Source organism: Tachyglossus aculeatus, chromosome 17 (genome assembly GCF_015852505.1).
Source record: "Tachyglossus aculeatus isolate mTacAcu1 chromosome 17, mTacAcu1.pri, whole genome shotgun sequence".
NCBI lineage: Eukaryota > Metazoa > Chordata > Mammalia > Monotremata > Tachyglossidae > Tachyglossus > Tachyglossus aculeatus.
The window spans coordinates 11,632,392-11,645,440 of NC_052082.1; the positions used below are offsets into that span (position 1 = coordinate 11,632,392).

Below are 13,049 nucleotides of genomic sequence, written 5' to 3' on the forward strand. Positions count from 1 at the left end.
CTCCCCTCCTCCTCCTTCTCTCCCTCCTCTCCTCCTCTCCCTCCTCTCCTCCTCCTTCTCTCCCTCCCCTCCTCCTCCTTCTCGCCCTCCTCTCCTCCTTCTCTTCCTCCTCTCCCCCTCCTTCTCTCCCTCCTCTCCTGCTTCTCTCCCACCTCTCCCTCTCCTTCTCTCCCTCCTCTCCTCCTTCTCTCCCTCCTCTCTTCCTTCTCTCCCTCCTCTCCTCCTCCTTCTCTCCCTCCTCTCCTCCTTTCTCTCCCTCCTCTCCCCCTCCTCCTCTCCCTCCTCTCCCCCTTCTTCTCTCCCTCCTCTCCCCCTTCTCTCCCTCCTCTCCTCCTTCTCTCCCTCCTCCCCCCTCTCCTTCGTTTCCTTTATATCGAAAATAAACCTTTACCCTTCCATAGAGCTAAATTATTCCAGCCACACCGTAAGTGCTTAATAATTTAAGTAGAAACGTATGACAAATGCATCAATATGTTGCAATATATGACATTTCAAAAAATGTACTTCTCTCTCGGGAAGGGGAAATGATGCGTGCGTTCTCCAAGAGCCTTCTCGCCCTCCCGGGACCAGAGGGGGGTGGGAGGGGAGGGATCCGGATGGGTGAGGGGGATGGGGAGGCGCGTGCATGACCCGGGGTGGGAAGGGCGCGCTCTCTTTTTCTTTTTCTCTCTCTCTCTCTTGCGCGCACAGGGTCCGCGGTTCAGTTGTGCGAGGTCATATGCCGGGACAGGTGGTGGCGTTCCCTAAAGGACTCGTTGCAGATGGGGCACTTGAGTTTGTCCTCCCGCCTCCTCTTGACCAGCGGCTCGATGGCGAACTCCTTCTTGTGGTGGGAACGCATGTGGTAGACCAGGTCAGAGGTCATGCGGAAGGACGCATTGCACTTGGCGCACCAGTTTTGCGCCGGGAGGCACAGCGACGTGAAGGATGGAGGCAGGAGCGTTAGGGCCGAGGGCAGCTGGAGCTGGAGAGGCCCAGGCCCGGCCCCGGAGCCCGCCCCGGCCCCGGCTCCCTTGGGCCAGAAGGCGGTGGTGTAGAGGAAGGGGCTGTGTTTGGGGACAGGCCCACCGCCCCCTCCTCCTCCTCCCGCTCCTCCTGCTCCTCCTCCTCCTCCTCCTGCTCCTCCTGCTCCTCCCAGCTCCGCCGGCCCGGCCAGTTTGACGGCCAGGGGGTCGGCGGGGTAGAGGCGCTGGGGTCCCACGCCTTCGCCCGGGTGGCAGGTGTCCACAGGCCCCAGTTTCTGGCCCAGCACGAGAGGGGTCATCGAGGGGAAGGAGGAGCGGGCCGGCTGCGAGAAGGCGCTCTTCCTCTCATCGGGGACCCCGGCGGGCCCGGCCCCCAGCTGCGGCACCGAGGTGAAGGCGCTGCCCCTCCCCGGGCTCCCCCCCTCCAGCCGGGTGGACAGGGGACCCCCGGGCCGGGCGACCGCCGGCGAGGACGAGGAGGCCGGAGAAGAGGAGCTGGGAGAGGAGCTGGAGGACCGGACGGCTGGGTCCTCGGCCGAGCCCCCGACCCCCTCGGAGGACCCCTCCTCTGGGGGGCCCCCACTCCCCGGACCCCCCCGACCCGCCTTTTTCACTTCCACGAAGGCGCTGCGCTTGGCCTCGCCCGTTTCGGGGCTGGGTGGCCCGAACAGGCGGCCGCCCTCGTCCAGGCCGAAGTAGCTGCCCGCGGGGCGGTAATGCTGCTGCGGGGTGCTGGCCAGTTGCTCCCGGGGGCCAGACAGGCGGACCCGAGACCCCGGCCCCGGCCCGGCCTCGTCCACCTCCTCTCCGGCCGCCCTGCGCCGGGCCTTCGCGCCCCCAGCCTGGGAGCAGGGCGACACGCGAGGTAGGCCGCAGGGCGAAGGGCAAGATAGGCCGCACGCTTGGCCGGCCTCCGGAGAGCAGCCTCCGCCCCCTCGGGAATTTTCCAGCTCACGAGCCAGGTTGTGGAAGTCCGTGGAGGGCTTGGAGGAGCCGCCCCCCGCCCCCGAGGCCCCGGGTCCACCGTCCTGGGTGGGCACAAAGGGCCGGTGGGTCGGGCCTGCCGGGGAGCGGTATTTGTTAGGCCCGGGGGTCGGGGTCGACGCCTCGGCCTGGGCCCCCTCTTTGCCCCCGCGGTCCTTGGCGCCGGCTCGGTCCTGGGGTCCATCCTGGGGTCCGTCCTGGTGTCCGTCTTGGGGTCCGTCAGGGCCGGACAGTCTCCGGGGGCAGCGGAAACGCAGGTGGGCCGCGAAGGGGAACTCGAACTGAAAACGCTGGCTGCAGTCCGGGCAGGGGAATGGGGGGGACACTGCAGCCCACACACCCACACGCAAGACAGAAACAGACGCAGACAAGGTCATTCGGCGGCATCTTCACGGCCCCGCCCGCCCCCCTTCTATGGGCCTACGCCGCTCCAAATCCAAATCCACCCCCCGTGCTAGCAATCCCAGTGATGGTATTTGTTACACGCTTACTACGTGCCAAGCGCTCTCCTAAGTGCCGGGGGAGATCATCGGGTTGTCCCATGTGGGGCTCCCAGGCTTCATTCCCATTTTACAGATGAGGTCAAGGAGGGACGGAGAAGTGTCACAGAGCAGACAAGTGGCGGAGTCGGGATTAGAACCCACAGCCTCTGACTCCCAAGCCCGAGATCTTGCCACTAAGCCACGCATTATTGTCATTGTTAGTATTTTATGGGTTATTATGTGCCAGTCACCGTCCTTTATTGCCGTATTGTACTTTCCAAGCGCTTAGTAGAGTGCTCTGCACACAGTAAGTGCTCAATAAATACGCTTGAGTGAATGTACTAAACGCTAGGGTAGATTCAATAAAGAGTCCGATATGGGACTCGCAGTCCTCACTCCCATTTTATAGATGAGGGAACTGAGGCCCGGAGAAGCTACGTGACTTGCCCGAGGCCATCCAGAAGACGAAGCAGCATGGCCTAGTGGATAGAGCACGGGCCTGGGAGCTGCTGAATTGTACTTTCTGAGCGCTTAGTACAGTGCTCTGCACACAGTAAACGCTCCATAAATGCGATTGAATGAATGAATGAATGAAGGTTCTAATCCCCAACTTGTCTGCTTTGTGACGTTGGGTAAATCACTTTACTTCTCTGGGCCTCAATTCCCTCGTCTGGAAAATGGGGACTGACACTGTGAGCCCCACCTGGGACAGGGACTGTGTCCAACCCACTTTACTTGTACCCAGTCCAGCGCTTAGTACAGTGCCTGGCACATAGTAATCGCTTAGAACAGGGATTGACAACCGTAAACCCCACATGGAGCAGGGACTGTTTCCAACCCAATATGCTTATATCCATCCTAGCGCCTAGTACAGTGCCTGACACATAGTAATCGCTTACAACAGTGCTTGGCACATAGTAAGCGCTTAACAAATGCCATCATCATTATTATTAACAAATACCATTATTTATTATTATTATTAAGTGGTGGAGCAGGGATTAGAACCCAGGTCCTCTGACTCCTAGACTCTGGCCCTATCCATTGGAGAACAATGCTTGGTACATAATAAGTGCTTAACGAATACCGTCATTATTATTATTAACAACTACCATTATTATTATTATTATTATTATTATTAAGTGGCAGAGCAGGGATTAGAACCCAGATCCTCTGACTCCCGACCGGCCCTATCCATTGGAGACCAGTGCTTGGCACATAGTAGAAGCAGCGTGGCTCAGTGGAAAGAACCCGGGCTTGGAAGTCAGAGGTCTTGGGTTCAAATCCAATCTCCTCCAATTGTCAGCTGTGTGATTTTGGACAAGTCACTTCACTTCTCTGTGCCTCAGTTCCCTCATCTGGAAAATGGGGATGAAGACTGTGAGCCCCCCGTGGGACAACCTGATCACCTTGTAACCTCCCCAGCGCTTAGAACAGTGCTTTGCACATAGTAAGCGCTTAACAAATACCACCATTACTATTATTAAAGAGCACGGGCTTTGGAATTAGAGGTCATGAGTTCAAATCCAGTCTCCTCCAATTGCCAGCTGTGTGATTTTGGACAAGTCACTTCACTTCTCTGTGCCTCAGTTCCCTCATCTGGAAAATGGGGATGAAGACTGTGAGCCTCCCGTGGGACAACCTGATCACCTTGTAACCTCCCCAGGGCTTAGAGCAGTGCTTTGCACATAGTAAGCGTTTAACAAACGCCCTCATTATTATTATTCTTAACGAATGCCGTCATTATTACTTAGCTGCTTCTCTCGCTTAGAGCAGTGCTTTGCACATAGTAAGCGCTTACAAACGCCCTCATTATTATTATTCTTAACGAATGCCATCATTATTACTTAGCTGCTTCTCTCGCTTAGAGCAGTGCTTTGCACATAGTAAGCGCTTAACAACCCCCCTCACTATTATTATTCTTAACGAATGCCATCATTATTACTTAGCTGCTTCTCTTGCTTAGAGCAGTGCTTTGCACATAGTAAGCGCTTACAAACGCCCTCATTATTATTCTTCTTAACGAATGCCATCATTATTACTTAGCTGCTTCTCTTGCTTAGAGCAGTGTAAGCACATAGTAAGCGCTTAACGAACGCCCTCATTATTATTATTCTTAACGAATGCCATCATTATTACTTGGCTGCTTCCCTTGCTTAGAGCAGTGTTTTGCACATAGTAAGCGCTTAATAAACGCCATTATTATTATCATTATTATTATTTTTTGATCGGTTCGTCCCCACTCCGAGGGGACGAGGGAGGGGATGGGGGCCTCCTCTCCCCACCCCCCGCGTTGCTCTCTATCTCTCCATCTCTGCCTCTGTCTCCCCTCCCCCAGTAAGTTTTGTTTTGTTGTCTGTCTCCCCCTTCTAGACTGTGAGCCCACTGTCGAGTAGGGACCGTCTCTAGAAGTTGCCAACTTGGACTTCCCAGGCGCTTAGTACAGTGCTCTGCACACAGGAAGCGCTCAATAAATACGATTGATTGACTGATTGATTGATTGATTGACAGGGCCACCCACCGTTCATTGTGCCGGCGGCTCTGGCGGGGCTGAGGAGCAGCAAATCGGTGAGGTCTTTCCCGTACCAGACGAGGAGCTCCTCGTCCTTGGAGATCCTGCGGAGGGAGCGGTAAAACAGTTGTCCATTCTTGATGTAGGCCTCCAGGTTCTGCTCCTCTCGCCCCCGGGCCGATTGGACCAGGCGAAGCCACATCAGCCCTTCCGAGGAGCCGTTCGCTGCAGAAGTGTCCACCTGCGGGACGAGCCAACGGGGAGAGGGGGAAGAATAATCGAATAATAATACTTTGAGGATTTGTTAAGCGCTTACTCGGTGCCAGGCCCTCTTCTAAGCGCTGGGTAATAATCATAATCATCATCATCATAATAATGTTGGCGTTTGTTAAGCGCTTACTCGGTGCCAGGCCCTCTTCTAAGCGCTGGGTAATAATCATAATCATCATCATCATAATAATGTTGGCGTTTGTTAAGCGCTTACTCGGTGCCAAGCCCTCTTCTAAGCGCTGGGTAATAATAATAATAATGTGGGTATTTGTTAAGCGCTTACTCGGTGCCAAGCCCTCTTCTAAGCTCTGGGTAATCATAATAATAATGTTGGTATTTGTTAAGCGCTTACTCGGTGCCAAGCCCTCTTCTAAGCTCTGGTTAATAATATAATAATAATAATAATGTGGGTGTTTGTTAAGCGCTTACTCGGCGCCAAGCCCTCTTCTAAGCGCTGGGTAATAATAATAATATTGGTGTTTGTTAAGCGCCTACTCGGTGCCAAGCCCTCTTCTAAGCGCTGGGTAATAACAATAATAATAATAATAATGATGTGGGCATTTGTTAAGCGCTTACTCGGTGCCAAGCCCTCTTCTAAGCGCTGGGTAATAATAATACTAATAATAATGCTGGTGTTTATTAAGCGCTTACTCGGTGCCAAGCCTTCTTCTAAGCGCTGGGTAATAATAATAATGTGGGTATTTGTTAAGCGCTTACTCGGTGTCAAGCCCTCTTCTAAGCTCTGGGTAATAATAATAATAATAACAATAATAATAATAATAATAATAATAATAATGTTGGTATTTGTTAAGCGCTTACCGGTGCCAAGCCCTCTTCTAAGCGCTGGGTAATAATAATAATAATGATGTGGGTATTTGTTAAGCGCTTACTCGGTGCCAAGCCCTCTTCTAAGCTCTGGGTAATAATAATAATAATAATAATAATAATAATAATAATAATAATAATAATAATAATGTTGGTATTTGTTAAGCGCTTACCGGTGCCAAGCCCTCTTCTAAGCTCTGGGCAATAATAATAATAATAATAATGTTGGTATTTGTTAAGCGCTTACCGGTGCCAACCCCTCTTCTAAGTGCAGGGTAATAATAATAATGTGGGTATTTGTTAAGCGCTTACTCGGTGTCAAGCCCTCTTCTAAGCGCTGGGTAATAATAATAATAATAATGTGGGCATTTGTTAAGCGCTTACTGGGTGCCAAGCTCTCTTCTAAGCGCTGGGTAATAATAATAATAATAATGCTGGTGTTAAGCGCTTACTCGGTGCCAAGCCCTCTTCTAAGTGCTGGGTAATAATAATAATAATGTTGGTGTTTGTTAAGCGCTTACTCGGTGCCAAGCTCTCTTCTAAGCGCTGGGTAATAATAATAATAATAATGATAATGTGGGTATTTGTTAAGCGCTTACTCGGTGCCAACCCATCTTCTAAGCGCTGGGTAATAATAATAATAATAATGTTGGTATTTGTTAAGCGCTTACACGATGCCATGCCCTCTTCTAAGCTCTGGGTAATAATAATAATAATAATAATGTTGGTATTTGTTAAGCGCTTATTCGGTGCCAAGCCCTCTTCTAAGCGCTGGGTAATAATAATAATAATGTTGGCATTTGTTAAGCGTTTACTATATGCCAAGCCCTCTTCTAAGCGCTGGGTAATAATAATAATAATAATGTTGGTATTTGTTAAGCGCTTACTATGTGCCAAACGCTGGGGGGGATACAAGTTATTCAAGGTTGTCCCACGTGAGGCTCACAGTCTTCATCCCCATTTTACGGATGCGGGAACCGAGGCACAGAGAAGTTAATAATAATAGTAATAATGATGGCATTTATTAAGCACTTACTATGTGCAAAGCACTGTTCTAAGAGCTGGGGTGGTTACAAGGTGATCAGGTTGTCCCACGGGGGGGCTCACACTCTTCATCCCCATTTTACAGATGAGGTAACTGAGGCACAGAGAAGTTAAGTGACTTGCCCAAAGTCACACAGCTGACAAGTGGCGGAGCCACGATTCGAACCCATGACCGCTGACTTCCAAGCCCGGGCTCAGGGCCAGCCCCCGCAACCCACCCCATTCATTCATTCATCATTCATTCATTCAATCGTATTTATTAAGCGCTTACTGTGTGCAGAGCACTGTACTAAGCGCTTGGGAAGTGCAAATCGGCAACATATAGAGACGGTCCCCATCCGCCCTTCAAACCCAGGCGACCCCCAACCTCCCCACCTCCACCTCTTTCCACCTGGCGGGCAGGCCACGTGTCGGTTCTTTCATTCAATCCTATTTATTGAGCGCTTACTGTGTGCAGAGCGCGGGAAGTACAGTTCAGCAACGAGTATTCATTCATTCATTCATTCAATCGTATTTATTGAGCGCTTACTGTGTGCAGAGCACTGGACTAAGCGCTTGGAAAGTACAATTCGCAACAGATAGAGACGGTCCCTGCCCAACAACGGGCTCACAGTCTAGAAGAGGGAGACAGACAGTAAAGCAGAACAAGTAGACAGACGTCAATACCATCCAAATAAATAGAATTATAGATATATGCACATCGTTAATAAAATAAATAGAGTAATAAATATGTACAAATATACAAAAGTGCTGTGGGTAGAGACGATCGGATTGTATTCGCATTAATAATAATAATGATGATGATGGCATTTGCTAAGCGCTTACTATGAGCCAAGCACTGTTCTAAGCGCTGTTCTAAGCAAAGTAATCACGTTGTCCCACGTGGGGCTCACAGTCTTCACCCCCATTTTACAGATGAGGTCATGGAGGCCCACCGAAGTGAAGTGACTTGCCCAAAGTCACACAGCTGACAAGTGGCAGAGCAGGGATTAGAACTCACGACCTCTGACTCCCAAGCCCGGGCTCTTTCCTCTGAGCCACGCTGCTTCCCAGCAATAATAATAATGTTGATAATAATAATAATAACGGCATTTGTTAAGCGCTTACTACGTGCCAAGCACTGTTCTAAGCGCTGGGGGAGATACAAGGTGATCAGGTTGTCCCACGTGGGGCTCACAGTCTTCACCCCCATTTTACAGATGAGGTCATGGAGGCCCAGAGAAGTGAAGTGACTTGCCCAAAGTCACACAGCTGACAAGTGGCAGAGCAGAGATTAGAACCCACGACCTCTGACTCCCAAGCCCGGGCTCTTTCCACAGAGCCCCGCTGCTTCTCAAGCGCTTGCTACGCGCCTGGTACTGTACTAAGCGCTGGGTTGGATAAAGGCAAGTTCAACGCTCAGCCCATGGTAAGCGCTCAATCAGTAATAATAATACTAATAATGGTGGTATTTGTTAAGCGCTTACTATGTGCCAAGCACTGTTCTAAACCCGAAAGACTGGGATTTTGAACCATCAGTACCATCGATCCTTCCTCTCCCCCTCCTCCCCCTCTCCATCCCCGCCGCCTTACCTCCTTCCCCTCCCCACAGCACCTGTATATATGTATATATGTTTGTACAGATTTATTACTCTATTTTATTTGTACACATTTATGCTATTTATTTTATTTTGATAATATGTTTTGTTTTGTTCTCTGTCTCCCCTTCTAGCCTGTGAGCCCACTGTTGGGTAGGGACCATCTCTATCTGTTTCCAGCTTGGACTTCCCAAGCGCTTAGTACAGTGCTCTGCACACAGTAAGCGCTCAATAAATACGATTGAATGAATGTAGACAGGTGTCCCTTCTAGACTGGGATCCCGTTGTTGGGTAGGGATTTGTACTTCCCAAGCGCTTAGTCCAGTGCTCTGCACACAGGAAGCGCTCAATAAATACGACTGAATGAGTGAATCTATGTCTTAAATCCGAAAGGCTGGGATTTTTCCAGAATTGTTGAGGTCAGGGGTGGTCACTCTTTATTGCTGTACGGTCCTTTCCCAAGCGCTTAGTCCAGTGCTCTGCACACAGGAAGCGCTCAATAAATACGATTGAATGTATGAATGAGTGAATCCATGTCTTAAATCCGAAAGGCTGGGATTTTTCCAGAATTGTTGAGGTCAGGGGTGGTCACTCTTTATTGCTGTACGGTCCTTTCCCAAGCGCTTAGTCCAGTGCTCTGCACACAGGAAGCGCTCAATAAATACGATTGAATGTATGAATGAGTGAATCCATGTCTTAAATCCGAAAGGCTGGGATTTTTCCAGAATTGTTGAGGTCAGGGATGGTCACTCTTTATTGCTGTACGGTCCTTTCCCAAGCGCTTAGTCCAGTGCTCTGCACACAGGAAGCGCTCAATAAATGCGATTGAATGACTGAATCGATGTCTTAAATCCGAAAGGCTGGGATTTTTCCAGAATTGCTGAGGTCAGGGGTGGTCACTCTTTATTGCTGTACGGTCCTTTCCCAAGCGCTTAGTCCAGTGCTCTGCACACAGGAAGCGCTCAATAAATACGATTGAATGAATGAATGAGTGAATCGATGTCAAATCCGAAAGGCTGGGATTTTTCCAGAATTGCTGAGGTCAGGGTCACTCTTTATTGCTGTACGGTCCTTTCCCAAGCGCTTAGTACAGTGCTCTGCACACGGTAAGCGCTTAATAAATACGTTGAATGTATGAATTGGGGGTGGGCGTTGAACCCGGGAGCCCAAAGACCCGGTCCCCGTCTTTTCTTTGATCCTTTACTAAACGGGAACACCCCGCTCACGCCTAGCACGTTCAAAGACCGCTTCTTCCAGGCCGGCCTCCCTCCCGGGCCAACGCCCGGCGCCTTCCCAATCCCGTTCCAACGGCCGAGCAACGCTGGAAACGGGAATGAGAGCGGCCTGGCTCTAAACGGGCTTCTTTCTGTCCGATTCGCCGCAACCGAGCGGCAAAGAGCTGGGCTCAAGCCCGGGGAATGTGTGTTCATCCACTCAATCGTATTTATTGAGCGCTTCCAGTGTGCCGAGCACTGGACTAAGCGCTTGGGAAGTACAAATCGGCAACAGAGACAATCCCTACCCAACAACGGGACCCCACTCTAGAAGGGACACCTGTCTACAGTCATTCAATCGTATTTATTGAGCGCTTACTGTGTGCAGAGCACTGTACTAAGCGCTTGGGAAGCCCAAGTTGGCAACATCTAGAGACGGCCCCTACCCAACAGTGGGCTCACAATCTCCATGTTTTGTTTTGTTGCCTGTCTCCCCCTTCTAGACGGTGAGCCCGTTATTGGGTAGGGACCGTCTCTAGATGTTGCCAACTTGGACTTCCGAAGCGCTTAGTACAGTGCTCTGCACACAGTAAGCGCTCAATAAATGCGATTGAATGAATGAATGAATGAATAAATACGATTGAACGAATGAAGGGGGAGACAGACAACAAAACCAAACCAGTAGACAGGTGTCAATACCATCAGAATAAATAGAATTATAGCTATATACACATCATTCATAAAATAGAGTGATACATATGTACCAATAAAATAAAGTAATAAATATGTACAAATAAAATAAAGTAATAAATATGCACAAATATATACAAGTGCTGTGGGGAGGGGAAGGGAGTGGGGCGGGGGGGCGATGGGGAGGAGAGGAGGAGGAGGAGAGTAAAAAAGGGGGCTCAGTCTGGGAAGGCCTCCTGGAGGAGGTGAGCTCGTGTGTTTTGTGTGTGTGTGTTTGTGTGTGTGTGTGTGAGGGAGTCGTGGGGGGAAGGGGATAACCATCATCATCAAATGCCGTCGAGTCGTTTCCGACTCCCAGCGATGATCTAGAAATGTATTTACTTCTCTAAACTCTCCCGGGAAGAGGGGGTGTAAGGAGAGGAGGAATTTGTGTGTCCGTGGGAGAGGGAGGAGGATGGAAAAAGGGCCCAGGCCCGCGAGGGTGGGTTTTGTGTGTGTGTATGTGTGTGTGTGTTTGTGTGTGTCTGTGTATGCGTGGGTCAAGAAGAGGGGAAAATCTGTGTTTCTGTTCAGGACGGAGGGGAAATAGCATTATTAGTATTGTTAATATTCATAGAGTGAGTGGATTCATCCCAGAGCCCTATCCGTGTGTGTGTGTGTGTGTGTGTGTGTGTGTGTGTGTGTGTGTGTGTGTTTGCGTGGGTCAAGGAGAGGGGAAATCTATGTTTCTGTTGGTGAGGGAGGGGAACTACTATTATTCTTATTAATATTCATAGAGTGAGTGGATTCATCCCAGCGCTCTACCCAAGTGTGTGTGTGTGTGTGTGTGTGTGTGTGTATGCGCGTGGGTCAGGGAGAGGGGAAACCTGTGTTTCTGTTGGGGAGGGAGTGCTCTGCACAAAGTAAGCGCTCAATAAATGCGATTGATTGATTGAGGGAGGGGAAATGCCATCATTATTGTTATTATTATTATTAATAATATTCATAGAGTGAGTGGATTCGTCCCAGCGCTCTACCCGTGTGTGCGTGCGCGCGCGCGTGTGTGTGTGTGTGTGTGTGTGTGTGTTTGTGCGTGGGTCAGGGAGAGGGGAAATCTGTGTTTCTGTTGGGGAGGGAGGGGAAATACCATCATCATCATCATCATTATTATTATTATTATTATTATTATTATGATTATCATTATCATTCATAGAGTGAGTGGATTCGTCCCAGCGCTCCACCCAAGTGTGTGTGTGTGTGTTTGTGCGTGGGTCAGGGAGAGGAGAAATCTGTGTTTCTGTTGGGAAGGGAGGGGAAATACCATCATTATGATGATTATTATTATTAATATTCATAGAGTGAGTGGATTCGTCCCAGCGCTCCACCCAAGTGTGTGTGTGTCTGCGTGTGTCTGTGTGTGTCGGGTGGGGGGGCAAGGAGAGGGGGAAATCTGTGTGTCTGTGGCAAAGTAAGTAGCCGATCGTGCGGTCGGTCCCGCGGCTTACCCGAAAGATGTAGGGGACGGTCCTCTTGTCGGTGGCCTTGAGGGCGATGAAAGCGATGCTGTCGTAGAGGGACGTGTGGCTCAGCACGCAGGGGCCGAAGATGGCACTGTCCGGGACGTCGCAGGTGGTGTAGACACTGGTGAAGATGTCCGTCAGGCACTGCTGCATCGCCCGGGCGTCGCCGTCCCAAACGCTCCCCTGGACCCCGCCGTCCTCCATCCCTGCCACCGACGCGCGCCTCGCCGGGCCCTTCCCCCAAGGCTATGGACTGAGCGCTTAGGAGAGGACGAGAGGGCCATCAGGGGTGGCCAACTTAACTGACCCCGTGCCCCCCGCCCCCCCGAAGTCGAGCCACCTCCGCCCTTTTGGTGCCCTTAGATGCCCATAAAAATAATAATAATGATGATGGTGATGACGGTAGTGTTTGTTAAGCGCTTATTTTGTGCCAAGCGCTGGGCTCGCGAGAAGGCAGCGTGGCTTAGCGGAAACTAATAATAATAATAATAATGGCATTTGTTAAGCGCTTACTATGTGCCAAGCGCTGTTCTGAGCGCTGGGGTAGGTACAAGGACAACTCACAGTCTTCATCCCCATTTTCCGGTTGAGGCCACTGAGGCCCAGAGAAGCGAAGTGACTCGCCCAAAGTCACACAGCTGATAAGTGGCAGAGGCGGGATTTGAACCCACGACCTCCGACTCCCAAGACCGGGTTCATTTCACTAAGGCACGGCTTGGGAGGCGGAGGACGGGGTAGCTGATCCCGGTTCCGCCACTTGTCAGCTGTGTGGCCTTGGGAAAGCCACTTCGCTTCTCGGGGCCTCAGTTCCCTCTTCCTGAAAATGGGCATGGAGACTGTGCGCCTGATGACCTTGTATCTACCCTAGCGCTTGGAACAGTGCTTGGCACACAGTAAGTGCTTAACAAATATTCATTTATTCAGTCGTATTTATGTGTGCAGAGCACTGAACTAAGCGCTTGGGAAGTACAAATCGGCAACGTACAGAAA

The 13,049-nt window shown here is 50.6% G+C and overlaps 1 protein-coding gene across 1 annotated transcript in view; it reads right to left on the reverse strand.

The window, feature by feature from the left end:
• Positions 1 to 357: 357 nt before the first annotated feature.
• The window catches only part of PRDM8 (PR/SET domain 8), a 14,875-nt gene continuing 2,183 nt past the window's right edge, over positions 358 to 13,049 (reverse strand). Inside the window, exons 2-4 of the mRNA XM_038759383.1 lie at positions 12,045 to 12,319; positions 4,950 to 5,181; positions 358 to 2,274 (exon numbers count right to left, since the gene is read on the reverse strand). Of these exons, the coding sequence (XP_038615311.1) occupies positions 701 to 2,274; positions 4,950 to 5,181; positions 12,045 to 12,263 (2,025 nt within the window). The 5' untranslated portion in view covers positions 12,264 to 12,319 and the 3' untranslated portion in view covers positions 358 to 700. The remainder of the gene's footprint in view (positions 2,275 to 4,949; positions 5,182 to 12,044; positions 12,320 to 13,049) is intronic.